This window comes from Mobula birostris, chromosome 24 (genome assembly GCF_030028105.1).
Source record: "Mobula birostris isolate sMobBir1 chromosome 24, sMobBir1.hap1, whole genome shotgun sequence".
Classification (NCBI taxonomy): domain Eukaryota; kingdom Metazoa; phylum Chordata; class Chondrichthyes; order Myliobatiformes; family Myliobatidae; genus Mobula; species Mobula birostris.
The window spans coordinates 63,710,220-63,727,294 of record NC_092393.1 but is presented as its reverse complement, the minus strand read 5'-3'; the positions used below and the strand labels follow the sequence as shown (position 1 = coordinate 63,727,294).

The 17,075-nt window shown below is 45.6% G+C and overlaps 1 protein-coding gene across 3 annotated transcripts in view; it reads right to left on the bottom strand.

Annotated features, from left to right (window-relative positions):
• LOC140187329 (phosphoribosyl pyrophosphate synthase-associated protein 1) overlaps positions 1-11,611 on the bottom strand; it is a 64,144-nt gene extending 52,533 nt beyond the window's left edge. For 2 of the 3 annotated variants that reach the window (XM_072242509.1, XM_072242510.1), the window contains exons 1-4: positions 11,507-11,611; positions 9,793-9,889; positions 7,089-7,141; positions 3,269-3,335 (exon numbers count right to left, since the gene is read on the bottom strand). In XM_072242509.1, the coding sequence (XP_072098610.1) occupies positions 3,269-3,335; positions 7,089-7,141; positions 9,793-9,889; positions 11,507-11,594 (305 nt within the window). In that variant the 5' untranslated portion in view covers positions 11,595-11,611. Of the gene's footprint in view, positions 1-1,479; positions 1,570-3,268; positions 3,336-7,088; positions 7,142-9,792; positions 9,890-11,506 lie in introns of those variants that run through there. The other variant, XM_072242511.1, reaches the window with a different exon arrangement.
• Positions 11,612-17,075: the final 5,464 nt, after the last annotated feature.

Genomic DNA, 17,075 nt, shown 5'->3' with positions numbered 1-17,075 from the left:
GATGAGAAGAAGTACAACTGTTTGTGTGTTATTAGTTTAGGCAGATTGTATTTGTCTACTATTTTGACTTAGATGAAGATCAGACCACGTTTTAGGAGTAATTAATGCAGAAAACCAGGTAATTGCAAAGGGTTCACAAACTTTTTCCTTCAACTGTATACTAGTGATATTAAACCTGATTCTGATCCTGAGAGGATGTTCTGGTCATGGATGAACACCTTGTGCCTGGTACCTGCACTTGCTATTCTATGCTGAGGACTCCCAGGTTCTGAAAACCACATCTGCCTTACGAGGGCCCAGTTATTTCAGTTCAAGTTGAGTGTCACTGAGGCTCACTGGGAGGCGGAGAGTTTCCTATATCATGTGTTTCAGATGGTTTCCAATCCTTCCCTCACTATATCCCACAGAGATGGTGGATGCATTGTGTTATCTTCCACAATGCCATATAGTCTTGAATAGTTCTCAGAATGGAAGATAGCAAAATTAACCCCAGTTTAGGAGGGAGAAAGAAAATGGAGGAGTTACAGATGCAATCACTGGTCATTAAAATGCCAGAGATTATAACGAAGGAAATAGGCACATGGAAAATAACATTTGATCTATTAAAGAGAAGTTGTGTTTGACATGTGGTCAACCAATGTCTGGGTAGTAAAGGAATAAAAAGACATGCAGTAAGCGCAGAGGCCAAAGATCAGCCTTATTGACCTGCCTGAGAGCAGAGAAAGTGTAAGGGGACGTGACCTGGAACTATATAGGATCACAGGCCATTCAACTCTCTGTCTATGCTCACTCTTTACCGAACCTTTCTCTGTGGCCATGCAAATTATTCCCCACCATATATCCACAGCCACAATGGAACATGGCCCATCACGTCTGCAGATTCCAACTGCACACCACAAAACATTTTGTCCTCTCGTCATTCTACATTGTCCTTCCCTTTAGTTTCTGATCACTGGTCCCCAATCTCTCTATCCAAGTTCAAGTTTAATTATAACCATACATGAATACCCATGAATACAGCCAAACCAATCAGTGTTACTCTAGGGCCAAGGTGAAAACACAGTAATAACAGTCATACACAAGGTATACACAGCACATATAAGACAGCAGTAAAATACAGTCATACTAAAAAAAAAAATAGTTCAAGCCCCTGAGTCCATGAATATTGCAGCAGCCTGCGGTCAATCTTGTCTTCTGCGGAGCAAACACTGGAGAGCAGCACCAATTCCAGCAGGGACGCGGTGCCACACTGCCTCAGGCAGACAGCGCTGACTCCGACATCTCTCTTCTGGCAGTTGCAAACAGGTGACATGACAATTTGAGGCCCAGTCCTCACTATGACCGAGGCCATACAGCTTCCCCACTGTCCATACCCACCTTTCGCCAATGAAACAGTGAATTAGACTTGCAGCTTTCCACATTACCAATTTCCAACAGGGTCTTGTGATTACAAGAAAAGTGACTGGGACCATCACTCACTGTTAAGACTGCAAACTGCTCTCACACACCGACGCCGCTCTGATGCCGGTAGCAGCACGATCCGCACCAAGTCCAGCTCCTTCAGTTTCTCTGCAGTGAGCAACTTGCTGATGGGTAGACCTGCAGTACTTTAAGTTCTTAATGTCCAGCAGGATCTTGCAATCATAACAAATACATTTAAAAAAGACAATAACATCTTTGGTTGGCACCATAGAAGCTGCTGAGTACAAGCACACCACCAACTTACTGGAAGCAGTTGTTTCCACCATCCATGGCAACAACCTCTCTTTAAGCACTCTGGCTTGATCCCATTAATACTTTATACATCAGATTTCTCCTCAGCACCACCACCCCCCCAAAGGGAAACAGTCCACTCTCTCAAAATTTATCCTTGTAACATAGAACAGTACAGCACAGGACCAGGCCCTTCAGCCTATAAAGTTCTGCTGAACTAATTAAACTCGTGATTAAACACGTTAACTAATCACTTGCTCCAACATTCTGTTTAAATCCTTCCTTTCCCTGCATATTCCTATGCCTATCTAAGAGCCCCTGAAACAGCTCCATTCTATTTGCACCAATACCACCCCAGGCACCCACTACCCTCTGAGTAAAACAACTTTCCTCACATTCGGTTTGAACTTACCCACTCTCATCTTAAATGAATACCTTCTAATATTGGGAAAAAAAGACACTGACTGTCTACTCGATCTATGCCTCCCATAATCATATAAAGCTCCGTCAGGTCTCCCTAGAGCCTTGGCTGCTCCAGAGAAAACAACCCAAGTTTGTCCAATCTTTCATTATAGTACATGCCCTTTAATCTACACAATGTCCTGCTAAACCACTTCTAAAGCTTCTGCAAAGCCTCCACGTCCTTCCTATAAAGAAGTGACCAGAACTAAAAGCAGTTCTTCAGATGCAATCAAACTAAAGTTTTGCAAAGCTGCAACATAACTTCAACTCTAGAACTCAGTCCCTTGACTAACCAAGGCAAATATGCCACGCACCTGCTTCACCAGCCACTTTCAGCTTACTATAAATGTGGAGCCCAAGATCGCTCTGCTCTTCAACACTGTTAAGAGTCTTGCTATTAACAGTGTACCGCCTCTTTACATTTAATTTCCTAAAATACAACAATTCACATTTGGCCAAGTTAAACTCCATTTATCATTTCTCCACCCATATCTATGACCAATCTATATCCCATTGTACCCTTTGGCAATCTTCTACGCTGTGCATAATACCACCAGTCTTCGTATCATCTGCAAACCCACGAACACGCTTGTTGCAAGAAGGCCGGATGTGCTAGGAACTGCTGCCAAGATGTGACTGCCAGTGCTGTTCGTAAAGTGTACCCTGGGCAGAGTACTGTCTTGTAAATACTTAACGTTTGTACTTTGTATATTTTTTTGTAAATAAATTTTTGTAGTTTCATAAAGGAAAAGCAAGCCACCAAAACAGCCATTACTAATCCTGTGAACTAGGTACTGTGGCTAGGTACTGAATGGCATTTATTTTTAAAGTATGGAGGCCAGAAGCAGGCAGGAATACAACTGTCAGTACAATTCAAGAGATGAGATACTGCACACTCTCAGTCCATTAGCTTTGTTTGCAACACCTCTCAGTGACTTGGCATCTACCCCAAGTGATACAAAAGGTTTGCACTGGCTACTACACACAAAGTCTACACCAACACCCTGAAAAAGTCCCACCCTAACCCACTAAACACCCAGAGACCACGAAACATCTCCACCTCTGAAATTTTGGCTATCTTGGGTTCACTCACCGTGAGATGGTCTGAATGATAAAAATATCCTGGCCACGGACAGATTCTTTTATTTCCACTCGTGTTTCTGTGAGACACAAGGCCAAAATCAGATATCAAGATCGATTCATCCATGATTGGAGATAAACATTGAAACAGCAGAGATGGTGGTAAGTCGACTGAGAAACAATTGCCTGGATCTACCCAATAGCTTACAGCCATCCTGTGCTCCAACAACACACCCACCCTGCCAGCAGTTTCTCCCAACTTAGCCCTCAGCCCAGCCACTGAATCTTGCAATGCTCAAAATGGGCAGCTCCCACAGAAAACAAGTATTTCAACAATCAGTCACAATGCTTACAGTAAACTCACATATTTCATAGTCATAGCCACACTTTATTGATCCCGGGGGAAATTGGTTTTCATTACAGTTGCACCATAAATAATAAATAGTAATAAAACCATAAATAGTTAAATAGTAATATGTAAATTATGCCTGGAAATAAGTCCAGGACCAGTCTATTTTACTAAAGTTAAAGCTAGGATGGGCCTCAGATTTGATGTTTTGAGAACTTGGTGAGAAGTAACAAACTGTTGGTGCTTGTTTCCTGACGTGGATCACCAGTCTGCACACTTTCAGCGGATCCGGCACCACACAACAGAGCTGAACTGAGGATATCACAAGGCTGTATTCCTGCTGATCCACCTCTGACACAGTGAGCCCCCAGAGAACCCGGCAAAACTCTCTCAAATGACAACCAGTAGTACAAGAGGAGAAACTCCGGAACCTTACTTACTAATTACTATTCAGAGGCAAGATGCCAGCAAGTTATAGAGAATTGTAATGTAAAATACCAAACAGTGTGCCAGCAATCATAGCAGCAGAATTTGTTTAAATCTAAAGGCTCTGGCATCGAGTAGAGTGGGTGACATATTTCAAATGAAACATTAGAGTGGAACACCTCCCACGACACTACCTTGGGGAGCAGGGGCAATAACCCCAGCTCTCTGGCCATTGGTAATGAGTAAAACCTCACTGTGGTTATCAGTACCAGAATAGGAAGCAACTCCAAGAACACGTGCCAATCAGAAGCCATGACGGGTGAATGGCTGCTTATTGCACTGTTTATGTCCTGCAATATATTTGGCTGAATTAATATGAAGGGCTCAAAGTTGAAGGCAGACTGGAGTCAGGGCAGGGAAGCACATTGGGAAGGAGAAGGGGAGAGAACAGGCTCTGGGAATAAACAAAATCAACCCTCGTGCACACTGTATACAAGGTCACCTCATCAAGTGTTTCAAAAGCACAGGCTGAACAAGGAGAGGATCAGAAATTCAATAGTTTAATTTTAATTGAGTGTACACATCTGCAGATTAGAATTTAAACACTTTATTAAGGCAACATGTTGGCTACCACCACCAAACCCCCTTCCCCCATAACACATCCCTGGGATCCTTTCTGCCCTATTCCCCCAACATGAGGCCACCCACTTTTCCACCACTCATATCACCCAAGCAGGGCCTCTCACCGACACCTCAGATCCTCCCCTCCCCACAATGTAGGGCTTCCTCATACTTATGCCCAAATACCAAATGGTGCAGGCATCGCAGAGTTTCACACCAATCCCACCCGTGCCCACCATCACTGTCGATCCCTCAGAGCTTCTAACAATGACCATATCTCCACTACCGCACCAACCTGCCCTCAACAATTCCACCCCAAAACAGCGATTGTTTTCATTAACAGAAACCAGCCGTTCAGTTCAACTCATCCATGAGAACCAAGTATCACAGCTGAACTTTTCCCATTTGTCTGTCTTTGGCCCATGTCCCTAAAAACTATTACCATCCACACACCTATCTGTTCAATGTTGTAATCGTATCCATATCTACCACTTCCTCTGGCAGCTCACTCCATGAACCCACAATACTCTGGAAAAATTTGCCCTCCCCGAACCGATCCTCTTTAAATCTTTCCGCTCTCACCACAGAAACAGGCCTTTGGTCCAACTGGTCCACCTCAACCAAGATGCTCCATCTAAGTTAACCCTGTTTCACCCATATTCCTCAAATTCTTTTCTATCCATGTACCTTAAACCAATGAGTTTCAGATTCCTGTACTTTGGGAAAACAAAACAAGGTGAATGGTCACAGTCTAAACCCCTCAATTTTATAAACATCTAAATGGTCACCCCTCGGCTTCCTACACTCCTGGCCTCATCTTATAACCAAGCTCTTCAGTCCCCATAACATCTTGTGCATCTTTTTTGCACCCTTTTGAGCTGAGTAACATTCTGCTTGAAGCGAGTCCACCAGAACTGCAGATTAACCAGCAGATGTGGTCTCCTGAACTGTAAGGCGAGTACCACATCCTGTACTCGATACCTGATGGATGAAGGCCAGCATGGCAAACATCTTCTCCACCATCCTGTATGCCAGTGTCACCGTTTTCAGGGAATTATGTCCTTGCACCCCTAGGTCTTTCTGCTCTACAACACAACTCCAGGGCCCCGTCATTTACTGTGCAAGTCTTGCCCTGGTTTAACTGACAAAATTGTATCACTTTACACTTGTCTGAGTTAAATCCTATAAAAGGCAGTGGATTTGCTAGTACACCATGGGTAAAACCCTCCCAACCATGAAATGCTGCAACAGTAAAGCAGAACCCATCATCAGCAATTCTGAGCACCCAGGCCATGCTCTCTTCTCACTGCTGCCATCAGGTAGGAGGTACAAGAGCCTCAGGACTTGCACCAGCAGGTTCAAGCAGTGTCTTTATCCAACCATCAGGCTCTTGAATAAAGGGGGATAACTACACAAAACTTTACTTCCCCATCACTGAAATGTCCCCACAACCAATGAACTCACTTACAAGGACTCCATATCTCATGTTCTCATTATCTAGTAGTATTTATTTATATTTGCATTTGCACAGTTAGTTGTCTCCTGCACCCTGGTTGATTTTTCATTTACCCTTTTATAGTTACAATTCTTTAGATTTGCTGAGCATGCCCACAAGAAAATGTATCTCAGAGTTATACATGGTGACATATATGTATTTTGATAATAAAATTTACTTTGAACTTTGATCATTAAATTCCACCTGCCATTCCTTGGCCAACTTTGCTAGTCAACAAACTTTACCCATTGGAAGTGTCCACACTGAACTCTTCCATTTATCTCCAGGGACCTGGGGCTTCCTTTGGTGAGTGGATGCACAAAGTGGACAGGAAGTTGTGCCCGGATCAGTCTGCTGCAAGCATCTTATGGGGAATTTTGTCACAGACAGTCAGCACCTGACGGTCAAGTGTTACCTGCCAGCATCACAAGCCTCCAGTGCTGGTATCAACAGGTTTCTGGGGCCAAACACAAACTCTGCAGGTCAGGCAAGGTACGTGCAGTCAAAGGAATGGGTGATACCTTAAATCCAGACCCTGCATCAAGATTCTACGTACATTTGCTAGTGTGTGTGTGTGTGTGTAGCTAAAGGTCTAGAAGACGCTCATTATCAGTGATGGGAGGGGAGGGAAGAGGAATTCAATTCCAGCTGAGGAACTCCCTTTCCTGGATAATTGCTTGCACCAATATCCAAAAATTTAGTAAACATTATTTTCATAATCACAAGCAGCACGCTATTCCAAAACGCATCTCCCTCCCTCCAGGCACTCACAAGCAGCATGCTATTTCGAAATGCATCTCCCTTCCAGCATTCACAACACCTGTCCCACTGTCACATACTCCAGGCATAGACCCATATCTCAGAATGGTAACGCCTATCCACTGTCACATACTCCGAACATGGACCTTCATTCCAATTTACAACTCTGATGCAGTCACTTACCGCGGTTTGGTTCCTGGTAAACCACAGCTTTACCAAGTTCAACTCCAAGACGCCTGAAGAAAGAGGAATGGTTGCTAATGAATGTAAAATACTGCCTCAAAGTTGCCACATGTACATAATTACCTCAATAGGCAATCCACTGTAACTCAGCAGTTGATTAAAGGCAAGCAGAAAATCCCAGATACAAGAACAAACAGCTCTTTCAAATCAACTTCCAGGTAATGGCTACATTAAGTTTTGAGTGTGCACAAGTGGATAAAGTTGCACATTTTCCGTTACAGAGTCAATTGCACTGAATTAACAGTGTATGGGGGGGAGGTATGGATGGCTATATTCTGGGCTCAGGTCAATAGGATTCGGCAGATTAATAGGATAGGTGGGCCTAATAGCCTGTTTCTGTGTTGTCTTGCTAACAGAAATGATTTTCCACTGTTCAGTCATATTTGTTGAAAGGTTTAATTGCTCTAAAGATATGAACACACCAGTGGGTGAGATCTACATAACAGAGCACCTGAAGTTGATCATTGACAGCCTGCGATTCTCTGCAGTGTGGAATCAACAAGGGTACAGCCCTGTAGTGGTATCTACCCAAACAATGTAAAGAGAGGCTTCACAGTCATAGCCACACCTTATTGATCCCAGGGGAAATTGGCTTTCGTTACAGTTGCACCATAAATAATAAATAGTAATAAAACCATAAGTAGTTCAATAGTAACATGTAAATTATGCCAGGAAATAAGTCCAGGACCAGCCTATTGGCTCAGGGTGTCTGACCCTCCAAGGGAGGAGTTGTAAAGTTTGATGGCCACAGGCAGGAATGACTTCTTATGACGCTCTGTGTTGCATCTCGGTGGAATGAGTCTCTGGCTGAATGCACTCCTGTGCCCACCCAGTACATTATGTAGTGGATGGGAGACAGTGTCCAAGATGGCATGCAGCTTGGACAGCATCCTCTTTTCAGACACCACCGTGTTATACACTGGACAAGGAAGAGCTCTAGAATTCATTATTTATTCCCCTTGCACAAAAACTTGCTTTGCTTGGCCACTGACACACAACACCAGTGCTGAAAATACTCAGCTGGCCAGACAGTGTGTGTGAAATCTGAAAATATGTTAGACCCGATGGAAGATCTTGCACCTGTTTCTCTTTTCGTCCATGCTGCCTGATCTGCAGTGCTTTTCAATGTGTTATGTTTTAAGTTTAGATTTCTAGCATCTACAGTTTTTTGTTATTTTGAAACTCAGGAATAAACGGGAGAAATGACAAACATTAAAAGCAGAAAATTATTGAAATCTACAGACAAACTGGACTAGTGTTTTAGGGTCATGATCCTATCATAAAAAGGAAAAGTTTGGAGTCAAACATTTTAACTTACGGAGTTAAAAAGAACAAAGCACCTAGTGTAACTAATTCACTCATGTTTTAACAGTACTAGGGGAAGACGGCAAGATGTCTGGTGGTGCCATTAGTGAAGGAGGGTGATCCATTGAATGGGTAAGCTGGTGGCTGGAAGCTGACGGCAACCGGAATCCTATCATCACTCTGGGTAGGTAGGTAGAGAGGGACGAATTAGGAATGAAATCATAGCAGCATCAGTGTTGTGAAAAAACAAAGAATCGAGAAACTGGCAGACGGAAATTTATTGTTGTGAAATGGTACCATGTGTCAGAGTACAAACAAAGAAGGGTGTGTCATAAAGATATCTCTTACTGTTTATTAACCAAAGACATTAACCCAGCAAAAAGAGGAGGGACAATCCCTCTGATGATACAGTACAGAGGAAGTTTCAGCCTGTGTCATTCATGATCCAGAAGGGTCAGTTCACTTCATGATATTTCAAAGCAAATGTAGAACTCCTTGAAGCAGAAAAATATATTAAAAAAAGCTGCAGGGAAAGCAAATGTAGTGAAATTGAATGGATCCTTCAGGAGGTGGGAATGCTCCCATAAGAAAATTGAGCTGCCCTGTTGTGTGTCTGAGCCCATGGCTCTTAATTCTTTTCAGGTCAAAAATCTACAGATGTGGAATGATTCACCAGTCATAGATCCCTAAGGTAAAGAATTCCAAAGGTTTTAAACCCCTCGGAAATGACTGCAGTTTTGCACACACAAAGAGTTTATGCCAGATCAGTCTCAGTCCCATTTCCCCAAATCAGGTCATGCCTGCTCAGAAGGTTATCTGTGTTATGATTAGTTGCCAAACACTATGTTGTTCTTGATCAGTGGTAAAGTATTTACATTATGGGCAGTTTCTGAGATGCCTTCAGGTTGTGTCAGGAAAGATTTCATCACTGTGGGTTTGGTGTGGGCACTTTGATTGGCATCTGGTTAGGCAAGTTGCAGGTCACCGATCTACAATTAATTCAGCAAATATTATTCGGGAGGAAAATCAATTGTTTGAAATTTCTTATGTTGTTAAATGCCCATATCTTACCTCTGAATTTTATAAAGCGTAGTGAACATTCTGTTCAACATAAAATAAACTATCACTTTCCATGTTGAGTACACATTGCACTCAGGAAAATTCAAACTAAACTCCCTTCAACTTCCAAACCACAACAACAACAATTGATCTTTAGTGACTGTGAAGTAAGACACTGTCACAACACACAGAAAAGCAGCTCGGCCAGTTGAAAGCTCAGAAGCTGCTAAATGTGAATTAACTTTGTGACAACAACCCCAATATCATCAGGGACACTTACTCAGTGATGCGTTTGGCTAACTCTGTGCAAGCAGCGTTTGAATTTGCTGAGAATACGCGGTAGCCACCCTTTGCCACATTCATTTTGAAATTTAATCCTGCGGGAAAAAAGAGAGTTAGCCATTTTGAGATGGGGAATTTAGCCCAATGGGAAGGATCAATGGGCAGGTGGGCCAAGGGGGCAGACGTGGGCACGTGGGCCAGTATATGGGCATGAGGGCCTAGGAGAAGACCGAGCTGAGGGCTGATCAATGGGCCGGAGGGGAAACGGTGGGGGCAGAAATGCAAACACACCCCTACTACCCAACCCTCTCCCTGGCCCTGGGCCCCAAGTCCCCGGGCCCGGACCCTCTCCTGGGTCCCCGAACTTTTTCACACTCCTGTACTTCCCATCCTCTCCCAAGCTCTGGATCCCGGTTCCCCTCTCCTATCACCTCCCCTCCCTTGCCTTGGGTTCCAGACCCCGGATCCCCCTCCTCTCTCCCCTCCCAACCCTTCTCTCTCCTCTGATTCCTCCCCCTGGGATCCCACCCTCCCCTCTACCCCTCACCCTCTGGGGATCCCTCCCCTGTACCCCTCACCCCCTCCAGGATCCCACCCTCCCTTCTACCCCCCCCTCGGGATCCCACCCTCCCCTGTACCCCTCTACCCCCCCCAGGGGATCCCACCCTCCCCTCTACCCCTCACCCCCCCGATCCCACCCTCCCCTCTACCCCTCACACCCCCAGGATCCCACCCTCCCTCCCCTCTACCCTCACCCCCTCCGGGATCTCACCGTCCCCTCTACTCCTCACACCCCCGGGATCCCACCCTTCCCTCTACCCCTCACACCCCCGGGATCCCACCCTCCCTCCCCTCTACCCTCACCCCCTCCGGGATCTCACCCTCCCTTCTACCACTCACACCCCCGGGATCCCACCCTCCCTCCCCTCTACCCTCACCCCCTCTGGGATCTCACCCTCCCCTCTACCCCTCACACCCCCGGGATCCCACCCTCCCTCCCCTCTACCCTCACCCCCTCCGGGATCTCACCGTCCCCTCTACTCCTCACACCCCCGGGATCCCACCCTTCCCTCTACCCCTCACACCCCCGGGATCCCACCCTCCTTCCCCTCTACCCTCACCCCCTCCGGGATCTCACCCTCCCTTCTATCACTCACACCCCCGGGATCCCACCCTTCCCTCTACCCCTCACACCCCCGGGATCCCACCCTCCCTCCCCTCTACCCTCACCCCCTCCGGGATCTCACCCTCCCTTCTACCACTCACACCCCCGGGATCCCACCCTCCCTCCCCTCTACCCTCACCCCCTCCGGGATCTCACCCTCCCTTCTACCCTCACCCCCTCTGGGATCTCACCCTCCCCTCTACCCCTCACACCCCCGGGATCCCACCCTCCCTCCCCTCTACCCTCACCCCCTCCGGGATCTCACCGTCCCCTCTACTCCTCACACCCCCGGGATCCCACCCTTCCCTCTACCCCTCACACCCCCGGGATCCCACCCTTCCTCCCCTCTACCCTCACCCCCTCCGGGATCTCACCGTCCCCTCTACTCCTCACGGCCCCGGGATCCCCCCCTTCCCTCTACCCATCACACCCCCGGGATCCCACCCTCCCTCCCCTCTACCCTCACCCCCTCCGGGATCTCACCCTCCCCTCTACACCTCACGGCCCCGGGATCCCCCCTGTCCCTCTCTCTCCACCCCGGACCCACCTCCGTCTCCGCTCCGTCCGTTGCTCCGCCGACGACCGACCCAGCAGCCCGTCTTCCCTGAGTGGCAGCAAATAGAACCAATGAGCATCTGGAAAGGCTGGTGACGACACTTCCTCTCGCGGTCTGCTTCCGGTGTGAATGCCCGGAACCGCAGTGGCTGAAAATGGAGGAATTCTGTTGATGTTCGGGATTTGGAGCAACAGACACCTGATGTAATTAGTTTTGGAAACCACACACCGCTGAATAAACTGTAATATATAATTTATGATAACATTCAATAGTCTACTCCCTTTGAATCATATATTGATTGCAGTGCATAGAAAATGCTGGATGATCAGGCAGCGTCTGTGGAGTGGTTTAAACATTCAACGTTTCAGGCCGAATCTTCTTCAGACCCTCTCTACCTGTATTCACCTCTCTCACTTTCAAGAAACTGTACGTTCGTGGATGCGAGGGGAGGGGGTATGGATGGCTATGGTCCGGAAGCGGCACGGGCTGAAGGACCTGTTTCTGGGCTGTAATGCTCTGACTCTTCCCCCAAGGTCTCACAGTTCAATAATACTCTCCAGGACTCTGCTACTCACTATGTGTGTTCTGGCCATATTTAACTTCCTAAAATGCTTCACTTTGCATGTGTCTGAGTTTAATTACATCGACCATTCCCATGACCATTTTCCCAATTGATAGAGATCCTGTTGTAACTTTAGACAACCTCCTTCACTGTCCATTCTATCACCAATTTTGTATCATTGTGGATATACCAATCCTGACACCTAAGTTCTTGTTAAATTGTTTGTACAACAAAGGATTCACCACCGATCCCCATGGCACACCACTGGTTTTTTTTTCACAATATAATTAGTGAAGGTCATATTGGAATGTCTTTGGTACATCTGCAGGCAGTGTATTTTGGATTACAACTACACACTGCACTTTAAAATAAAAAGAATCTTTATATCACTCTTAAGTCTCTTCCTTTTCTATATGCTTAATGCATGCATTACTAAATGACAATAAAAGAGGACTGCGTGTCCTCATAATCTAATCTAATATACCTGTGACTTCTAATACTAGACTCTCTAAAGCAGGAGTTCCCAACCTGGGGTCCAAGGACCTCTCTATTAATGGTAGGGGTCCATGGTATAAAAAAAGGTTGGGAACTACTTTTCGAAAGGGAACAGTTATCAATATCCATTCTGTTCAAAACCTCTCATTATATTAGGCACATTTATCAAATCTCCCATCTATCATTTCCAGCCTGTATTTTTGTAACTGTCATCCCTTATTCCCAGGAATTTTTGTCATAAATCCCACCCAGATCTATACTAATCTCTACCACACTACCTAAATAAAAAGTCAATAATTTACAAATGAGAAAATCTGCAGATGCTGGAAATCCAAGTGACACACACAGAATGCTGGAGGAATTCAGCAGGCCAGGCAGCACCTATGGAAAAGAGTATAATGGATGTTTTGGGCTGAGACCCTTCATCAGAATTTCAACCAGTTCTGATGAAGGGTCTCGGACTGAAGCATTGGCTGCTCACTCTTTTCCATAGATGCTGCCTGGCCTGCTGAGTTCCTCCAGCATTCTGTGTGTGTTGAGTCAATAATTTACCATTCTTCTCAACAAAAACATAATCTGTTACCACTACTCTCCTCAAGATTACGGAATTCACACTGCCTCCAGTGTACGGGCAATGTTTGAATGTCCGAAGAAAATGTTTGAAGATCAAGATTTCATACCAAGCACTAAGCTTACGATAAACATGAGGAATAACCTTTTTACATAGAATAGATGGAATGTGCAATGCATTCCCTTCATATGTGGAGGAGGAAAATGTGCACTGTGGACTTCAAAAGTAAATTGGATAAATATGGTGAAGAAAATTTGCAAGGCTGCAGAGAACAGGCCAGAAGCTGGAATTAGGGAGTTCTGTGCTGTAACAAAACTGACCCATCAAAGAACAGAAAAGAGACCACCAAGGTTTTACAAAGTTCTCTAACAGCTCACCCAGCAGCCTAACTCTTCCCAGTTCTGATGTAAGTATGAAATTGGAGTAGGCCAATCAGCCCTTTGAAATGCTCTGCTATTTGTGAAAATTATGACTGACTTCTCCCCATCAAATGAATTTTGGGACTCTGTGGTAAACCATATATATACGTTGTAACTGGGTTAACTGTCTGGACACGCCCCTCTGCTGACTGCCCCTGTGGCTCCTCCCACAGAATTCTGTATAAAAGTGTTTCGCCTTGCCCCTCCCCCTCAGTCCGGGGGCAGACACTCACCATGGAGGTCGTATTGTACAGCGAATAAAATTGAAGCACCTTCAATAACTCCAAAAGACTGAGGTTTGGTAAAATACTGAAAGGCTTTTATTTGCTGTACAATACAACCTCCACAGTGAGTGTCTGCCCCGGACTGAGGGGGAGGGGCAAGGTAAACACCTTTATTCAGAGTCTGTGGGAGGAGCCACAGGGGCAGTCAGCAGAGGGGCGTGTCCAGACAGTTAACCCAATTACAACATATATATATGGTTTACCACATTCACCCCTCCTTTTTTTTAAAAAAGAGTCCCGCGGGGTGAAGTGACTGACAATATTTACAACAAGTATATTTACAGGTTAAGTCTATCAGGTGGTCGAGTCCGTCGCTGTGATCTACGTAGCACCGGCGGTGATTGCGTCGGCGATGGCGGTTGTGCTGGCTCCGGCCTGACTTGAGGTGCCAGCTCGTTAGGCGTCGGTAATCCCTCATGTGTGTGCATCGCGCCCGGTATGGGAGTGTCGTGTGGTGTCTGGGTAGGACCCACCTGCTTCAAGCAGGCTTCAATTACACAAATGCCTAAGTAGTACATCTATAGTGATGAAATGTTTTAAGAAGTTGGTGATGAAACATATTAATTTCTGGCTGAGAAGAGACTTGGATCCACTCCAATTTGTCTGCTGGGGCAACAAGCCCACAGCAGATGCAATTGCACTGGCTCTTCACTGGAACACCCAGACAGCATTCCATCCTATCACTCCCTCAAAACTACCTTGGCTTCAATATCTCCTTGGGCAATTGGATCCTCGATTACCTCACTCGCAGATCAGTCAGTTCAGATTGGCAACATCTCCTCCACAATCTCCATCAGCACAGGTATACGAAAAGACTCTGTACTTAGGGCCCTGCCATTTTACACTCATGACTATGTGGATAAGCACTGCTCCAATGCCACATTTAAGTTTGCTGACGATACTAATGCAAAAGGTGGTGACAAATGAGAAAGATTGAATAGGTTCGGACTTTATTCCCTAGAATGTAGAAGAATGAGGGGAGATTTGATAGCGATATACAAAATTATGAGGGGTATAGTTAGAGTAAATGCAAGCAGGCTTTCTCCACCGAGGCTGGGTGTGACCAGAAATAGAGGTCATGGATTAAGGGGGAAAGGTAAAATGTTTAAAGGGAATATGAGAGGGAACTTCTTCACTGAGAGGGTTTTGAGAGTGTTGAATGAGCTGTCAGCAGAAGTGGTGAATGTGGGTTTCAACATTTAAGAGAAATTTGGATAGAAACATGGATGGGAGGGGTAAGGAGGGCTGTGGTCTAAGTACAGGTTGATGGGACTAGTTCTGTACGGACTAGATGGGCTATAATGCCTGTTTCTGTGCTGTAGTGTTCTAAGAGAATATGACTCAAAACATTTTAGATGTGGATTATTAGGTCTTTGGGATTTATCAGTTTCCAGGCTCATTAACATATACTTTTACTAATCTTTCCCTTTTTCATTTGACATGGATCCTTGGCTTTCCATCACCTCTGGAAATGTTTTTGTGCCTCTGTGAAGACTGACACACAGTAACACACACAAAGTGCTGGAGGAACTCAGCAGGTCAGGCAGCATCTATAGAGAGGAGTAAAAGTCGACATTTTGGGCTGAGACCTTTCTTTAGGACTGGAAAGGAAGTGGGGAAGATGCCAGAATAAAAACATAGGGGAGGGGAAGGAGGACCAGCTGGAAGGTGATGGGTGAAGCCAGGTGGGTGGAAAAGGTAAAGTGCTCGAGAGGGAGAAATGTGTTAGGAGAGGAGAGTGTACTGAGGGAGAAAGGGAAGAAGGAAGGGCAACAAGAGGAGGTGATAGGCAGGTGAGGGGAAAAGGTAAGGAGCTAGAGTGGAGAATAGAAGAAGAAGGAAGGGGGAGGAAAAAATTAGCAAAGGAGGAATCCATGTGCATGCCATCAGGTTAGAGGCTACCCAGTGAAGGTGTTGCTCCTCCACCCTGAGAATGGCCTCATCATGGCTAAAGAGCAGGCCACATTTCAGAACAGGAATGAGAATGGTGGGCCACCAGGAATTTATGCTTTTGACAGATGGGACAGAAGTGCTCGACAAAGTGGTTCCCCAATTTGCATAGTGTCTTACCAGTATTTGTTGAAATCTTCTTATTTTCTGAATTATTAATTTTCCTGTCTCTGAGGGGCACAATATTTGTCTCTGTTCCTTTCCATTTTACACATCTGTGAAAGGTCTGAGAGAATCATTTCCACCTGATAGTTCTACCTGATGGTCTTAAAGACTTATTTCCACCTGATAGTCCCATCTCTTCATTTCACTGTTCTGATTTCTAAAATGTTCCCAAATTGCAGATTACGTACTGTCTCAACAACTATTTAGCCTTTTTCCTCAGATGTGGCGCTACCTCTAATTTCTCCCATAATGCGTGTTGGACAATTTTCCCAACGTGCCATTAATCCATAAAGAAATGTATCTTTGTTGCATGCCATATTTTGTTTTTTTGTTTACATAGCACCAATGCCTAACCACTGTCAAACTCTTTAATGTCATTTCGCAGTCTATCCCCTCCCACCAGCACCCATTCTTCACATTTGCCTTGTCTAGACCCTGGTTTCCAGTTGAAATAAGTTACTTTCAATCTTCAGATGAAATTCTATCATTTTATGATCATAGTTTCTATCTTCCCAGGTGCCCTTTACAAGATGATTATTGATTAATCCCTTTTCATTGTTTGCCACCAGAACAGGTGGATTGCTGGGGGAACTCAGCGACTCACCAGGCGACTCACTCTCTCCTCATAGTCTCGCTCCTTCATCTCTGCAATCAACCTGGGAACTCAGTGAGTCAGGCAGCATCTATGAAGGGATCCATTGAAGCTTCTTCATCCATGGATGCTACCTGACCTGCTGTGTTTCACCAGCACTTTGGGTGTGTTGCTCTGGATTTCCAGCATCTGCAGAATCTCCTGTGTCTCCAGATCTAAAGGAATCAGTTTCTTGGCAGGTTCCTCGATATACTAACCTTGAAACTAAACTCAACCGGGCAGTCTAGATTAAAGGTCCCCAACCCCATGTCAACACCGGAGAAGAGACGAGCAATGGGATTAGTGTCAATGTGGCGGGCGCGGACTGTGATTGGCTGCCGCTTGGTCCCGCCTCCCCGGCCTGAGCCTCCGTGATTTGCTAATCCGGCCAGAGCGGGATGTGCACGACGGTGGTGGTGCTCGGTACGCTCGCCGTCCTGCTGCGGAGGCGCTTCTTCAATCGGGTGCAGCCGGTGTAAGGAG